The 18005-nt window shown below is 44.2% G+C and overlaps 1 protein-coding gene across 1 annotated transcript in view; it reads left to right on the forward strand.

The window, feature by feature from the left end:
• kifap3a (kinesin-associated protein 3a) overlaps positions 1 to 17701 on the forward strand; it is a 28398-nt gene extending 10697 nt beyond the window's left edge. The window contains exons 11-20 of the mRNA XM_068589592.1: positions 977 to 1077; positions 3249 to 3357; positions 3463 to 3575; positions 4119 to 4287; positions 5695 to 5820; positions 6440 to 6538; positions 7180 to 7265; positions 9324 to 9513; positions 9621 to 9711; positions 15701 to 17701. Coding sequence (XP_068445693.1) covers positions 977 to 1077; positions 3249 to 3357; positions 3463 to 3575; positions 4119 to 4287; positions 5695 to 5820; positions 6440 to 6538; positions 7180 to 7265; positions 9324 to 9513; positions 9621 to 9711; positions 15701 to 15800 — 1184 coding nt within the window. The 3' untranslated portion in view covers positions 15801 to 17701. The remainder of the gene's footprint in view (positions 1 to 976; positions 1078 to 3248; positions 3358 to 3462; positions 3576 to 4118; positions 4288 to 5694; positions 5821 to 6439; positions 6539 to 7179; positions 7266 to 9323; positions 9514 to 9620; positions 9712 to 15700) is intronic.
• Positions 17702 to 18005: the final 304 nt, after the last annotated feature.

Genomic DNA, 18005 nt, shown 5'->3' on the forward strand with positions numbered 1-18005 from the left:
TGAAGTATCCCGACTCGTAACTGGGTCACTGTTTCTGGAGGGAGAGGAGGTTTTTTTTTTAAATTTCTTTATTTCAAGGCTGGCCTCATTTTATACATTTCTTCTTGTCAACAAATCCTATGTGCAGAGCCGAACTAACAGCATGCTGGTCCGTGTCTCGATACTGTCTGGCTTCCTGTCTGTCGCCCTCAGCCTCCAAGCCCATTGGTTCATACTGAGGATTTAATCTTTTGAAAAATGTCACAATCATATAATTCCATTAAATTAAATAAAAAGATGTACTCAAACAGGAAGACGGTTTATTTCAGGACTATTTTCAGTGGATTAATTCACATTTGGTGCAGCATGACAGTGTATGTTGATTTAAGTCAAAATGAACTTGAGTGCTCGTGGTAAAGTAAGAACCCATTGTGACCCATTGATGTGTTTTCAATAGTTCTGGACAACAATGCACAGAGGAAGAAGATATATCATTTGTTAGTAGACACATTCACGGTCGGTCTGCACATGGAATTTGTTGACAATAAGAAAATATATGATGTTGTCAGACTTATCCCCAAATGCTGTGAATAGCACAACAATTCCATTCACTTTCATTGTGTTGGGACAGAAGTCTGTATATATCAAAAGCTGCACAAATAAAGTACATAGGAACATATTTTTGTCTATTTATGTAGCATGGAAAGCTCGCTTTATTCAGTGTGCAGCTAGCTGCTGTTTCACATTCATCGTTTAAATGTTGTTTTTCCTCAAAAGGGCTTCCCATGAGACACTGAGAAACTGCAGTCGCCTGATTCTGCACCGAATGCCATTTGACCTTCAACAGGAATCGCTGTTAAAAAGGCCATTCAGCTCATTAATACTTTCAAAAAAACACACCACTCTTCTAGATGTGGTCATTGGCATCCCGCGAAGCGTTACGGCACAACCAGTCATTCATCCATTGACTTCCCTCCTCCTCCTGTTTATGTTGCAGCTGACGAGGCCCAGAGACAGCTCTGCATGTGCATTCTGTACCACATCAGCATGGACGACAGATTCAAGTCCATGTTTGCCGACACAGGCTGCATACCGCAGGTAAGGCTGGCTAATGTACAACGCCAGCAGACCAAGACAGACACATTGGCATCAGCAGCTAACGGCACCCGGGAGTTAATGCATGAGAAACGGAGCGGGGAGGGAGGGACGCACACCACATCTGGAGCCATAAACCGCCAGAGGACTGCTGCTCAGCCTTTGCTCTCGCTGTGATGACGTCTCTGTTTTTCCTTCTCTTTCCTGAAAACATCCTCTCGCCATCTCATCCTTTTTCTGTATCTTCTCCACATATTCGACTTTTAATTACCGTGACTAAACTGGGACGCCAGCGGTAGAGACAGGATTTGTGATTATGAAACTGAAGTTTGCCGCCTAATTTCAAACCCTTCTCCTTTGGGCTTGTTCCTTTCAACTTTCATTTAGAAATCCACTCCCTCCTGATTGAGTTGACCCCGGTCAGTCGCTCCTCTCATCATCGCCGATTAGCTAAATGTGCGTTGTGTTTGTTTGTTGGGATTGGGTGTAAATGCCGGCCAGATGTGGCGGGGGGAGCTTGCTGTTTGTTCAGAAGGTCACGTCAGCAGCAGATCTGAACCCCGGGCTCTGCTGCGCGGTAGAAAGGAGGCTGGCGAGCAGCATGACCAGGATGCGACCTCCAACCCCGCCCGAGGCCCGCTCACTCTCCTCACTCTCCCCACGCTACCCTCTACTACCTTTTGTCCCAATAATCGGGAGTGGATGAATATTAAAAAAAAACATAGTCTTGAAAACGTAGAACAAAACGGACGCCTCCTCAATCAAGGTCAGAGTTTGACAGTAACTAAGAAGACAACTCACTTTATTTGGGGGCTTTGAAATGGATAATTCTGACTTCATTGGACAGATTTTTTAAGCATACATGAGTACGAGTCAATTTTATCCACCAGAATTGCATAAAGTAACTGCCCCTATAGAAATGTGGAGCGTGAAAGAAAGATGATATGTTTTATTTTTCTCCACGATTTCTTACTGGCTCGGTGTAGTAGCAGCCCTGCCTGCCATCACTTATTTAAATTGCCAATGTTGCTGATCACACATCAACAGCTTTAATCGGTAGACAGGTAGCGTCTATTCATCAAGAGTGGTTGGATCATTTTTTTGTTCTTCTGTGTGAGGACAACAGGACAACTGTCTGTACGAAAGTGTAGGTGATGACGGAGATTTAATCGTTTTCCTTTTGTTGTGTACATGCAGATCTTTGCACAAGCCCCATCATTGAGCGTCACGTTCACACTTTGCAAACGTTATTCTTCTAATTTAGCCAGCTTTGCGTCGACATTATCGTCATTCACATTCTACGTTTTTGTCCCATGTAATATTTACATTTATTCGCCATCCTTATCAAACTGCCTCACCCTATTTCCCACATTTGTATCCTCTCTACCTAGTTTGTACTTCTAAGACCCCTCTCTTTTATCACTTTCCCAGGCTAGTAGCTGACCTGGCCCTTTCCCCTTCTCCAGCTTTTAATGGGGTCACCGTTTGGTGCTGGATGTGGGGTTTCTAGAGCAGGGATGCCAGGGGTGAGGGAGGAGAGGAATGGAGGTGGAGGTTGGGGGGGAGGTGGCTGCATTGGTCGGACTGCAGCGTGGCGTTGGGCCCTGACTGGGCCTCCGGTGGCTGTCTGTGGTAAATAAGCAGAGGCAGGTGCCAGAGAGTCTAGACGGGACTGATTTGGGGTCCGGGGCCCCTGGTATGTGATACCTAACCCAGGCCCGGCCCAGCCTTTCTTTGACTCCTGACTCCTCACAGGGAAGCAGTGCACCTCTGCCCCCACTCCCCGCCCCTCCTCTGCTCAAAGCCTTTCCTGTTTAATGTTAAATCAGTGCAGGAGAGACAGACAGACAGACAGCGGGAAGGAGGTGGTGGGTTTGAGAAGTTATGACTGATGCATGCCTTTATCTCTCAAACTCAAAAGCGTATATAAAAAAAAACTGAAATCAAATTGTGTTTCCTTGACCTCCTTTCCTTTCCATTGCTCAAATTAAATCAACAAAATGATGCGTTATAACCAAAAACACTCACACAACATGAAGACATGTCACTCATCTTCTACCATCTGCTCCTTTTTAGCTCACATCAGAAGATAAATACTGCCTCCTTTTGTGTTAGTTTGTCTTGAAACTCAGTGATGAATCAATTAAGAGGTTAACTGAACCTGTGATTGACAGCTGATGAAGATGGTGTTTGACTGTGGGGAGAAGAAGATGGACGTTGAGCTCATCTCGCTCTGCATCAACCTGGCTGCCAACAAGAGTAACGCCAAGGTCATCTGTGAAGGTCAGAGCTCCAAAGAACGGATAAACGCAACATGTGGAAAAGGGCATTTCACCCCGCGTGATGTCGCTACGCGCTAAAATGATCTTTCCCTCCTTGTTGCCCTAGGCAACGGTCTAAAGATGCTGATGAAGCGTGCTGTGAAGCTGAAGGATGTTCTGGTGATGAAGATGATCAGAAACCTTTCTCAGCACAACGGACCCACCAAGAGCCTCTTCCTGGTCAGTACTTTGTCCTTTGAACTCATCCTGTGTTCCAAAAGGAGAATCCATGTTAAGTCTTGAAGGCTGAAGGTGGATCGTATGCATCAGATGCTTAATAAGTTAAATTACGACCTCAAAGCAATGAGTGTTTTGATCAAAAGCACATTTTAGTAGATTACTTTTTGAGATTCCCCGTGGCTAACTCACAAAATCTCAAAATGTTACAACTTCAGAAGAAAAAGGGTAACAATAGGAGTAATGATGACAAGATCCAGGACAATCTGTCGTTCTTTAGGTTTTACTTTTCCCGTACTTTGTGTGTATTGTACCAAGGCAGAGCGTGCCCAATCAGCCGGGTTCTTCCATCTCACTGAAACTCCTCTATGCATTCATATAAAGAGAACTCTCGATGAAGGAAGAGACGAGCATACAAGTCAAGTCGTTATTTTTTTTCATTCAGGTTTTTTTTGGGGGGAGGAAGTGCGGAGTCGTCTATAACAAGTGCTATAACAGCCCTCATTTAAAAATTTCTCTGATCTTGGATTGTCTGTCTGCTGGTAGGAGCACGTCGATGACCTGGCAACTTGGATCAGCGAGGAGGAGGAGGCGGAGGAGTTTGTGATAGAGTGCCTGGGCACGCTGGCCAATCTGACCATCGCCGACATGGACTGGGCGCTGGTCCTCAAGGAGTACAACCTGGTGCCATACCTGAAAAACAGACTCAAACCAGGTGTGTGTTTGTATGTGTGTGCCTGTGTGTGTGTGTGTGTGTGTGTGTGTGTGTGTGTGTGTGTGTGTGTGTGTGTGTGTGTGTGTGTGTGTGTGTGTGTGTGTGTGTGAACACTACTTGTGTCTTCATCAGCTGTACCTCCTGGGAGGGTTTTTGTGATCTCTTTTAAACTCACTCTTGCAGGACGCACAGTAATGGCTTCCCTGGTTCTCTCATCTATCTCCCTTTAAAAGCAGAAGCCAGGTCTCTCCCATGCCCTCTTAACCTCTACCGAGTCCCCCTGCATCACACTATCAGTGAAGTGTCACTGGTCATGGATGATATGAGGACAGAAGACCCTCGTAAGGTCTGGGCCTAATCTTTACCTTTGATGACCAGTGACCTCCTCACCTCAGTCCAGTGCTAGATATTGAAGTTTATATTATTTGCATTGAAGGATAGAACATACAGACAGGAAGGTTTAAATGTAACATAAATGTATACTATATTCTTATTATTATTTAACAATAAACATCATGATGAAGTCTTGATCTGGGACACGGGTTGGATCGAGGGGTGTTGCTGCACGTCTCGGTCAATATGTTGTATGCTGCGTCATTAAATTGCATTATTGTTGGGCCCTTCTTTAACTTGTTTAATTAATGCACACTAGATTTGGGGAGGTTTTCTATGGGTAAGCGTTCACATGAAGTTTGAATGTTGGACCAGTGAAGACCTATCTTACAAATTTAGAACAAGAACCCTGGTTTATTTAGAATTATGACATTTGTCCAGATTTATTTCAGACACAAAGTTGCTTCTTTTTGTGTCATTTAATGTTTTCGATACCAGAGTACTAGAGTTTCACCTCCGATAATTTTTTTTATCCCTGACTTTGACAAAAAAAACTGAGAAATTTAACAAAAGAATACAAAGTGTTCTTTTTTTTTAGCCACACAACAAAAAAAATGTATTTATTTTTTTATCATAAAATTAGTTTTAATCTAATTTAATTCATTTTGTTTCATTTACTGGCTTCCAGGAATTGGCTTTATATCGGGTGCGATCGCCACATGTCATGATTCCAACAGTCTAAAAAGAGATCTGAGTGATTCTCAGTAACTTCCAGCTCGCTAACATCCAGCACTGAACTGCTCATGAATTATTTATTTATCTGAAAATGAGCCTCTTGTGATCCTCTAAAAGTAAATACATGTCCTCAGACACAAATGGAAAACTGGTCTTTTATTTATAACCTTTTATTCCCCAGGCAAGGTTTTCTAGACTACATTGGTATTAAGACGCAGAGGTCCAGCAGCTCCGCTGGCTCAGCACTCTGTTCTGCATATCGGAGGCCAGATGTTTCAGAGGATCAATGAGGTTCCTCGGCCGGTCATCCACTCAACTTGCTCTTTTCCCTGATCTCAGGTTCAGCTGAGGATGACCTCATTCTGGAGGTGGTGATCATGATCGGCACCGTGTCTATGGACGACTCGTGTGCAGCCATGTTGGCAAAGTCTGGGATCATTCCTGCTCTTATTGAGCTGCTTAACGGTGAGAACCAAATCCTACTACAGCTTTCCAAAGCATTATGAAATGTACCGTGGCGTATTCTTTCATTTCCATTTTTTTTATTCTAGGGACTAAAAGTCTGAACATCTTGCCTCCCTCGAATTAGATATTCAGCTTCTTTTTTTTATCCGTGTCTTCCAATTCCCCCAACTATCAGGAAGTACAATACCAAACTGCTGGCGTGCTCTTTTAAAAGCTGTGGTCTTCTCTCCACCTAAAAAAGCTTATCTTATTTAAGTAAACCACCATAACTGGTCTTAATTAAAGCAGTAGTATATTTTGAGTCTTTTGAATAAATGTGAACAATCACATGATCATATTCTGCCTTGTTGAACTCCCCATCTCCATAAAAGAATGAATTCTTTGAGTTAGAAAACAATATGTACATTGATTAAATCATGCTAATTACAACAGTGGCCATTTTTGTAATTTTGTGAATACAATCTGTGACATTGCTTCATATTCCACGACCCTGAAATAAAAGTCTTCGTCACATTGACTCTAACTTGGGCTGTGCCACCATGTACAAAGCACATAAGAACTTGTCTTGACATGTTCTGTCACACGGGTGTTAAGCTCTTGATCAATGTTTCCATCTCAGCCCAACAGGAGGATGATGAGTTTGTGTGTCAGATTGTCTACGTCTTCTACCAGATGGTCTTTCACGAAGCCACTAGGGACGTCATCGTCAAAGACACTCGTATCCTTTGTATCGAAGACATTTCTATGCCGTTAGATGAAATACACGTTTAGAGACGTGAGCCATCTACAGGACTGTTTTGAGTCGCTTCCACCACATTCACGTACAATGGCTGTATGTTATTCTCTGGTGTTCTCCATGAATAGTCCTTATAGTCTCTTGTATCTTAACTGTTTGGTCCCATCTGCATCTCTAGAACCACCTCTTTTAATCCGTCTACTTGTCTTTTTTTTTATTTTTATTTTCGTAACCCTCTGGGTATTTTAAGCTGCACAGTTGTGATCGGTGGCGGCTTGTGTCAGATTACAAATATGCTCTCTGTCAGCACGGTCTGATTGATGTTTCCTTTTTTTTTCTGCATGAAGAATATAATGAGAATATCTGATTCAGGCACCGCTGTGGGAGGAAAGTGTTCACTTCATCACAGGAAATGTAGACAGTGGTTTCTTCAGCCGCAGGGCACCTGTCTCCGATCTCTTTTGTATTCAAATGACAGAGTGGAAGTGGTTGTTCCTTCCCGCAGAACCACCGCATCCCAATGGTTCCCCCCTGCGATTGATTAGGGACAGACAAAGTAAGTGATTCAGCGTCGAAGCGTCCCAAAGAGGATGAGAGTTTTTTTCCTTGAGTCCTGATCTCAGAAGCGCCGGCGTACCTCATGGACTTGATGCACGACAACAACGCCGAGATCCGCAAAGTCTGCAACAACACTCTGGATATCATCGCTGTGAGTAACTGACGATGACTCATAAATGCAATGTCAAAACTACAGCTGGAGGAGCTGAGGGGCTTTGCCGCTTGAATTAAAAGTCACTATTATTTTTTTTTACTGATCTCCAAGGTTGCAAGTTCTTTAAAAAAAAAAAAAATTCAATTTTGCCCAAAGTTGTTTTAATAGATGTGTGATATATACAAAGGGAAAATGCAGGATGTAAGCCGTAGACTGTAGTTTTTCCATTCTATTCACATTAAAACAGGTCCTCCAGTATGTTGTCTTGTACAACTCTTTTCCATACCAATATGAAACGTTTTGACCTTTTTCCAGTCAAACTCTCTCACCTTCTCCTGATGTGCCACATTTGACATCAGCGATTAACAAACCGATGAACTCCCAAATCACCTCGTGACTGACAGGTGTGGTCAGCTCCCAGTCAGTGCGTGATCGCTGCCAGACCTCAGATCAGTGTAATTAGCAGTAGATTACAGCCAGCCAGTGTAGCGGGGCAGAGGAAGTGTTTCATTGAAATTATCAGTGAGACCTATTAAGCTGGGAACCACATGAAAGGCAGCCGGTGGGCTCTGGAGTGTGTCAGCGGCTGGACAGCAGAGGTGAGAGAGAAAGCAGAGCTGTGGATACAAACAGACACACGCTCACACACACACACACAAACACACACACACACACTCACACACAATCATTACTGCTCGGCTGTGCGGGATCCTTTTGGCAGCACACGCCATAACTGTGCAGTCCTGAGATGTTTGCCTTTGATCATTGTGGCGCTGCTCATGTACAAGCACGCACACACGCACACGCACGCACACGTGCAGCTTCACAAGGAACTTTGTAGATGCTCCAAGTGGGACAGAGGCTTAATTCACAGTGATGTATTCAGCGCCCGCCACGTTTCCAGAGGAATACGTTTAAAAAGCTCGCAAAACTTTGCATTTCCTCACCCCTGCTGCGATGAGCTCATGGTAATAACTGATTGGTCATTTTAAGCAAATGGAAGGGCATATTTTGCTCAGTGAAAACCTGAGTAAAGGTGCTATTTCAGCCTGTGATGTATCAGCACGCCGACGAAATGTGTCACTGTCACCTGCGGGTGGGGGTTTTAGGTGGAGCGCCTCTGCACGGCGGTCAATAGGCCCGTTTGAGTCCGGGGTCTCGGGCCCGGCTGTCAGTGCCCACGGCCCTCTGCTTTGCATCTGAGTGATTAATCTTTCGGGCCCTGGGCCCGCGGTCTCAAAGGCCGCCTTTATCGCTGTCCCTTTAGCCCCCGCAGAGAAAAAGAAAACAGAGTTCTGAGGTCGTCCTCCGCCCGAGCTGCGCACGCAAACAGAGGTTATTATAAGCCGCAGTGCGGATGGATGGAGGAGAAGACACACAGTACTTACAGGACATGGAGCTGTTGATCCCACTTGTCTGGTCTGTTGTGACTAAGAGTCATGTGGGGAGTATCAGTCTGTAGCGTTCAAAATGTGTGCCAACGAAGTGAACCCTCTCCTCCGAGATGAACGCTGAATCTGATAAGACGTCTGTCTCTGACATTCCATTCATTTTCTAAATTGTGCATTAAAAAAAGGCATTGTTGATACGCAAGAAATGTGGGGTGTAACAAATGCTGTCATGCTTGTGCTGAGGTGTAAAAGTTGTTGCGTTGAATACGACAAGATGCTAATTAAAGACTGATGGAAACGTAATTTCAAAATGTGCTTTGGCAGGGCAATAACTCGCTCTGTGCGTAGGCGGTGCCCCGCTGCCACTCTCTGTTACCAGAAATAATGAGTCGAGAGCGAGAAAATTTGTTTGATTCGAGGCTCTCGTTCCAATAAAGTAAACGCTGGAAAAAAAGAAAAAGTAAATGTGTGAAGTTTACATCCAGAACAAAACAATCCTTGAGTCAGCAGTCATGTGTCATTGAACAACAATTCTAAAATAGTGTCAAGAGCTCAAAATACAAATGAATTGGCAGCATTTATAACAAAAATTTATGGATTTTTTTTTTTTTCTTCTTTTTTTCTCTTTCCACCCAAACCCCTCTGCCCCCCAACATGGCTTCAGGAATATGACGAGGAGTGGGGAAAGAAGATCCAGAATGAGAAGTTCCGCGTCTACAACTGTCAGTGGCTGGATATGGTGGAGAACCGTCAGATGGATGAGGCGGGAGAGCCCTTCCTATTTGGGGACGACGGGGAACCCTTCATTGGGGACGAAGATATCCTGGAGAGGCCCGATCTGTTCTACAGCGCCGGTACGGACGCCCATCGGCCTTTTTTGCATCTGGAGGGTGGGATGAGAGGACGGATGTTGACGCTGAGCTCCATTAATAACGAGTGTCGTTTGTGTCGTTTCATCCAGATGGGCTGATGTCAGCAGACGGTGCCATCAGTCCCGACTTCTACACCGACTTCCAGGACGGAGAGCTGGGACAGACTGGATACATGAGCAGGTATGGAGCTCTGACTCGAGTTTCAGTTTTTGGTTCTGGGCCAAACGGCACTCGTCCTGTCAAGCAGTCTTTGTCAGTTGTGTACTTCATTTGTCAAAGAGAAGAAGAAAAAAAGGACCAGTACTGTGTGATTAGTCGTCTTGTGGTTATAGCATAACTTCTATCCCTTAAACTATTATTAAACCCATCTGCTGGTCATGGAGCCTGTCAAGAAAGCGATATCCAGATTGATGGGGCATGATCGTCCAGTAGAGTAACCATGTTAACGTGTGAACACAGCAGCATGCGACTGCAGAAATTTCCCTCCAATCAACCAGAAAGAGAACAAGAGTTCAAACGGAGGTGTGGTCACGATTCAATTAATCTGTATCGCCCAATCACAAATCACAACTTCCATTATCCAGAAGGGAATCGCTGTGCATATGCAAGGCCAAAAACAAGCAACTGGCGCTAGAGATGTTGGAGAGCAGTGCTGCTTCCTTCTTTTTCTAATAAGTAATCTGTGGCACCATCTAACATGGAGCACCTTAACCAGAAAACACATGAGTTTTATTAAGTGGTGAATGCAACGGCCAGTAGAATTAAAAAAGAGAGGAGAATCCTGCTTCCTGAATGTTTTGTTGCTCTTTGCTCACGAAAAAGAAAGAAGCATTTGTGAGCTTCTGAATATGGATATTTAGCAAACCTAGCGCTGGACGCAGCACTGAGCCCAGCTATCGGACCCCAAGCCCCGCACAGAAAAAAACCGTGTGTCAGCAGGGCAGGTTGTCTTTGTCCAAAAACGGCGTCTGTGTCAGAGAGGAAACGCTAAACTGCGAGTGTTTACCTTCAGCCGGCTCGTCCGCCAGCCAGCGCTCTGCCCTCTCGTATTGTTTTTCTGAATCACTATTCGCTGATCTGTGTTATTGAACCAGGCCTGGCCTGAGTCAACAGGCCTCTCCAATCCCAGAAGGCATCGCTCCACCCTGAACAGCAGCGCTCCAGTTTGAGAACAAACACTCTCCGGCCGTCTGTCTCCATGTTTCTCTCTTTCTCGCTCTCTCTTGCTCTCTCTCTCTCTTTCTCTCTCTTTCTCATTCCTCCGTGTCTCCAACATATCGGCTACTTTAGTCCCAATACGCTGCTGACATTCCACAGCGAAACATGAAACTGAAGCCTGGGAATTAAAAATCAGCCCTGTTATCACTGAGACGGACTGCGAGTCCGTTTTTGGTCCCAATATCGAGCGGCAGCTAATTCGACACGCCGCTGAGATGATGAATAGTTGAGGAAATAGAGAGTTTGTTGTGAGTAAGTTGTCTTATTTATTATCAAACTTCTCCTTGCGTGCGATAAAGCTCATGTCTTTTCTCCCCCCCCCCTTCGCCGGCAGGAATGTTTAATTTGGCTGTTGTTGAGAGGCCGACTGTGAGCGGCGCAATCCACGACAGTTAGTCAGTCGAAAGAGAGAGAAATCCCAACCTGACTTCCCTTCACTCGTTTCTTTATTGTCTGTTTCTCCTCTGCTTCTGTCACTCTCTCCCAGCTTTGTAACCGATACCTTTTAAATATACTGAACGCGCCGTGGGAATCGGCGTCTGTGAGACTGTTTTAATTTGGCCGCTGTACTCTTGAGTGATCCAGGTTAACATAATAATCAAAGCCAGCTCCGTCGCTTATTTTAAACTATGTGTGAAACATGGTGTGAATGGGGCCTTTTTTTTTTAAATGGACATAGTACTGTACAATCAATGTTATTTGTATGAATATCAGAATTAGCTTTTTATACCATCGATATGCAATGACAATGAACAGTGTGTGAAGAAACTGCATTTTTCCGAAAAGCAAATTGTAAAATGGGTTTTACATGAATACCTCAGGACTAATTATTCATTTGTGACCAGAGGGATCCAACGCGGTGACCGATACGTCGCCCGTATAGTAAGAGGGCAGCTGCCGCTCAGTATTCAGAGCAGTTTGCTCTACTCTTCCTGTCCAAGAAACTTAATTTAATGTTCACGCTTATTTAATAATCTATATTTTTAATACATCGTAATCTGATTATTTTTTTAACTCAAATATCAGTCTGGATATATTGCTTATTTTACCTATCAGAAATGTATTTAATGTCCATAATTCTCTGCACACTTCTTAATTTAATGTTTATATATTATAAATAAATATTCAGTCGTATATTTGCGTTATTTCTATTGACGCTAATTCAGTGAAGTTCCAGAGCAGTTAACTTTTAAAGATTTGTTATAATTGCAACTTTTTATTTTTGCCTTTTTTATTGGACGGTTTATAATATAGAGACAAAACAGGAAATGACGCGATGACATGAACACTGGGACGTTTTGGTTGAATGTTATTCACCCGCTCTGATTAAGTGGACATTGTTTTAACTGTATGGACAGATGGACAGATTTCCCACAAGTGTTAATTGTCTTCCGTCGGGTAAAGAGCCGTCTCCAATAGAGAGGGCGACTCGTGGAAGACAGACAGTGTGCGACTGTGAACGCGCCAACAGGAGGCTCATTGAGCGCTTTGAGAGGCCGTCAGGATGTGGCGGGGCGCCGGGGAGAGAAGCGAGGTACGAAAGACATGAAGGGAAAAGGAGAGGCAGAACGCCGCCGCGATCAGGTGAGACGTGGAGATACGCGGAAAGGATGGAGGTGGCGGGGGGGCGAGACCTGGTTCTGTACCGGCGTGTTGGTTAGCTGTAACCTGAGCAGTGACAGCAGGGTGAGATCAAAGCGGGGGCCCTGGAAGAGACAGACGTAAGGAGGGCGGGGGGGAGGGCAAAGGGTCACGCCAAAGGAGGAAAAAGGCCTGATTCCCTTTCCTGTTCACTACCAAGGAATGTTCTCTGCGGGATGGGACGTGTCCCCGCCGCCTCCTGCAGCCGCTCCTCTGGGGCCACAAACTGGCATTTGTGGGAACACCGGGCCCCTTGTCTCAGCGACCCTCCCCCTCCCCCAACCACCCTCGCCTCATTTTGCCGGCGTGTCACAACACACATGACGGGAATGAGAGGGCAGACAGGTTGATTTGCATGTTTCATAATGAGAAATATCAGCAGCGGTGTTGGGCCGTCGTTTCTGGCGTCCAGACCTGCCGGGCTTCAAAAAAACAGCATTGAAAGCGTGATAAAAAAGCACCACTCACCTGGCTGGCTGAATTCGATTTCCTGAGCGGCAGCGTTTAACTTCTGGCCGTGACGGGAGCTTTTTGGTTTGATCTGCAGCTCTACGATGAGAGCCCGTGTTTCTTGCAAAAGGATCAAATCATTCCATAAGCACTTCCCCTTCTCGCTGCCGCTCACTTCTTGAGCTTTATTATATTTGTTCAGTTTCATTTCTTGTGTAATCTTTGGAACCCTGAGCTTCAGCTGACAAAGATTCAAAATACATAGAATAGTAGAAACGTTAAAAATACATTTTAATTTAATCTATTCAAGGAAAAACTCTGACTCTAATATTAACAACATCTTATTAATGTAGCTTTAAGGAGACGCAGCACTCATGTGTGCCCTATCTAAAACATCACATTCCCGTCATTTATTGGCAGTTGAATGAGGTTTATGTCTATACATCTTGGGCCAGTAAAACATCTGTTACTTGTATTGTTTTACTTTAACTACATTTCTACAATGAAACAAAGTCAATGTATCTTCTGGTCTTGAGTCAATGTATGCAGTTTAAGTTGAATACATTATTTAAATAAATCTGATAGATTGTAAAGAATTGCACATAATTATATATTTTCCCAGTGTATTCGCTCCTTTTTCATGTGAATAATTGGATGATTTTTAAAATATTCAACCAAAACCATCTGAGGAGGAAGAGCCACGATGTGCTTCCACTGGTCGACTGACACGACCTGTGACAAGAGATCAGAAGCTTAGCCATAAGTTCCCAGGGCCTGTGGTCACATCTTCAAATTAAATTTCATAAAAGTAAATCATGATTAACATTCGCAGTGGAGGTTAATAACTCAGAATTTGATCGTATTTTGATCAGCATCCCATCAAGATCTCGTATATGCTATATAGTTGTTTTTTTTGTCATCAAAGCTGTCCTGTCTGATCTTCAGGTCTCATTCGGGTTGTGAACAGATCCTAGAAGTCCGGGCCGGGGCGTGACCGGTCCGTCAGCCAGAGACACATGCAGACGTGCAGGCAGGCGGGCGGATGGTGTGACTCAGAGCTCCAGTGTTCCTCCAGCCTCCTTTAGCCGGACTCTCAAATCCCCCCTGACAGCCGTAGCGTGCGGAGGGGGAAAAGACATATTTCTGCCCAGAGAGGAGATGGGGGCGAAGGCAAAACGAAGAAGAAGAAGAAGAGGAGGTGGAGGAGGGAGAGTGGGGATATGCTGCAAGCTGTGTAACTGATCGCTGGAAGTGATTTGGCTAAAAACAACACGTCATTATAGGCGCTTGCAGGGGCAAAGCAAACAGCTCGTATTTTAGGAGGCTGAGGGAGGCGGCCGGCCGGCCGGCGAAGAGCAAGACGGGGATATGTGTGAGATGTGGTGTCATCCATCAGGGCCCAGTTTTATCCATCAACCGCTGCATCCCGACGAGGCGGCTGGGACCTGTTGGAGGTGACCCCCACCAACCGCCACCACCACCACCACCACCAGACACAAACTCCCAGCAGCTGGTCAGAAGATGGAGCATGAAATCGGCCCCCACCCTCCTTATCCACATCCCTGTAGTAACTGATTTATACGGTGCAGATACAGGCCTTTTATCATCCCCCTCAACAGGCCTCTGTAGCCAAGCGGAGGGCAGCCAGATCCTCCAGGTTTGGCCGCCGGCCTCCGCCCTCGTCACGGCGCTGTGTTTTGACATCACTTCATTTTTTTTTTTATTTTTTTTTTCACAGTTTGGCTGCCCTGTTGTTTACCCCTCCAGCCATCAGCAGTCTGTAACTCACACACTCACTGTGGATGTCCAACACCTGCATCAGGACAGATGAATATTACATTAACTTTTATGAGCCTTTCTTTTTTCTCCTTTTTCTTTACCTTGAGGGATTGGTCCGACCCTGGGGGGTTTCCATAGAGATGCCTGGTGTCAGAGCGCCACCTGGTGGTGGTGCTGGTTGTGCTTTCTGGTTTCACTCTTTCCTCCAGATGTTTGGAGGCTTCGCTCCCATTCAGACACCAGAGCGGGAGTGAGATCCAACACGGATGTTGGGGGATCAGGTCTGACTCTCAGTTGATCTTCCAGTTCATCCCTAAGATGCTGGACGGGGTTGAGTTCAGGACTCTGGTGCAGACCACTCAAGTTCCTCCGCTGCGAACTGTAGGAACTGTTTCTTGATGCAGCTGCTTTGTGCTCGAGAGCATTTTAATGTTGAAACCCGAAAGAAAAAAACTAGACTCGCCATTATAGGAGAAGTGGACAGTAGTGTAAATCACTAAAATACAGTTATGCACCATCCCTTTATTTTTATTTTTTATTTGTGGTTACTTGTTACAAACCTGGATTTTACGCTAGCTCATAAAATGTGTTTGGAGATAAGAAAGTATCAGGAGCTTTCCATCAGCCCTATTACAGTTATGCATTTTACATATATTTGTATTTTTGTTTGTTTATTTAGTTTTTATCTTGTAGAAATATCCCCCGGTTGCTTATCTACTTAGTTTCTTTACGAAAGGATAAATTCGTCGCTCTTTTCTTTGCTTATTTCGCGTCATATCTGGGCCTTTGGTGCTCACTCCCGGTTCTCCAAAGCACCGTCACAGGATGTTTCTGTCCCTCCCTTCTCTGCTCTGTGATGACCACACAGCCTCTGACCTCCCCGAGTCGCCTCACTAATTGAGTCATGTAAGCGGAGGCCATGCTTTAAACACACAATTTCATGCTTGTGTTCAACTTTGCGAGTATGTTTTATAGTCGAGTCAAAGAATCACGTGTGTCTCTGTCACAACCCTGTGAAAGACGGTTTAACATTTTGATAATAATGGATCCCATCTCTGCCTTCTCTTGTTTGTCCCTTCAGTTTGCAGGAGCAGTTTGTCCCCGCAGCCCGACCAGTCAGCGCTTACGGCTTCCGCCCCGATGAGCAGTTTTTCTACAACTGCAACACCGCCTCCCGGTAAACCTGGACGCTATCGCACATAACCAGCGTGCGAGCTGCATCTTGTTTGCAGAGGCGCAGCATCGACGCGCTTCTTTTCCTGATGCTTTGCTAAAGAATCATCCTCATATTAATAAGTCTGTCTGTTAATGAGACAGATGTTGGAGCACCAATTGGAATATTTAAATACACCAACGTTGATTCAGGGAAAACTGCTGAAACAAGCAACTGCACAGGGAATAAGTTGAATTACTCCGCCCACAAAATCCTCAAGACTCCATATGATGGAGGATTTATTAATGTTATTTGAATGTGATATACTTAAAAACTAACAAACCTCCATATTAAGGTCAGTCTTGAATTTCATTGACTTTTATTCTGATGAATTTTAATATTGCTTCTGTGATTCAAGAACACATTCTGTGACTCAAAGCTTAAAACGTCTGTTTGGTGATAAACTAGGCAGCTGTTGGTTTAACACTGAACTGCATCTTTCAGATTTTACCGTCACGCTTGACAAAGCCGAATGTTTTTGTTTTTTTGTAACCACCGCCTGCCTAATGTGATCGCTCATAAACCCAAAAAACAAAGAAAAGAAATAAGTGTGTTTTGAAAGTTAGATCTGGTGTTATTTTATATTCCTTTCACATGTCCAAACTTCTCTAATGCGCAGACTCGAACCAACGATGTGTTGGTCGTCTCAATACGTTCTGACTTCCACCTCCAAAACCTTTTGAAAAAGTGCTCTGGTGAGTGTTTGCGGCAGCAGGACGGTTGAGTCAAAATACACTAGTGTGTATTCATGGTGATGAAGGGACGTGTCATCCCGTGAACACTGTGGCTCATTGATGTGATTTTAATGGAGCTCTATGGCTCAGAGGAAGAAGACACACCGGGCTGTGACTGACACACGCACACACACACACACACACAGACACACACACACACACTTCTAGTAGATACATTCACTGTTGGTTGCTTGGAGAATATCACTAGACATATCCTTTAACAGAGATAATACTTCAATTTATTTTGTTTTGCTTGTGAAGCCTAAAGAGTTGGAAGTGAAAAAAGCGAAATATTATTCCCTTTAATCATATGGTGACCGCTCAGATTAATCTTGAGTCGACTGGGACGTATAGTATAGTATACTACGTCCCACAGAGAAATGCACGAAAAATAGTTGCGTTAATTAACTATACATCATATTTGATGTATTGTTTATGTTTGGGGTTCAGTATTTTCTTGATTTCAAAGGAAGCTTGCTGGTAATCACTGTGTAATTTGGCAGATATTTTAGGGACAATACTGGAGACTGACCGTGTTCAATTGGTGCACTTTGAATTGAAGTAGAACCTGGAGAGTCTTTCGGCTGGTCATCTGGATTTGCTGAATCACAAATCAACAACCTTTTATAATCTTCACATAACTCCCTAAACTTGAACAACAGTCTCAGAGCATTGTTTCTATAATTAGTCCCAAATTACAGTTCTTTCCAGGAAACGATGGACTATAAAATAAAAGCGTCCACACAGTGTCTCACTATAGAAGCTCTGCTGTAGACTGTAAAAAAAAAAAAAAAAAAAGTCCAAGTGCTGGATTAAGATGTGATTTATCATTATTTCTGTGAATGTAACTAAAGAAGAAATAACAGGCTTTATTGTCTTATCTTGAAAAATGTCTTCAATATGAACAAATGTTAATTTATTGTATTCTTTATCTTGTCCTCGATGTGCCTGGAGCGCTGCTGGCCCGCAGAAATATGTGGTGCAATATATCAAATGGATGTAAGGCGTATTATTGTAGTCGGACTGTATTTAGTATTTAATCGGTCACAGATGTTAGATCACTTGCAGGTTTTTGATATTTCTCAGCACAGTGTGTCAGTGATTGTGGACCAAAAAATAAATAATCCAAACCTCATGCTGCATTTGTTTTATTGGCAAATAAAACCATTTATTGTTTGTGTCGTTTTCCCCACATTGAAAACCAGAGGATTCACACAGAAATGGTTTGATGCCGTGTTTGTTTTTCCACACTCTTATTTTATTATTTCCACACAATGTTTCCATGAACAAACAGTCATCCCCGTTGACAGTAAATGGTCAAGAGTTTCTCCCTGTTCTCGCACTGTAAACTGTCCCACTAACCACGTCTGGTTCAAGACGCTCTGCACAGGTAGAAGGCACGGGAGGGGAGGGGGAGGGGGGGGTCGAGACGGCAACCG

The sequence above is a fragment of the Clinocottus analis genome, unplaced genomic scaffold (assembly GCF_023055335.1).
Source record: "Clinocottus analis isolate CAN_PGR_092001 unplaced genomic scaffold, fCliAna1.0.p SCAF_23, whole genome shotgun sequence".
In the NCBI taxonomy this organism is placed as follows: domain Eukaryota; kingdom Metazoa; phylum Chordata; class Actinopteri; order Perciformes; family Cottidae; genus Clinocottus; species Clinocottus analis.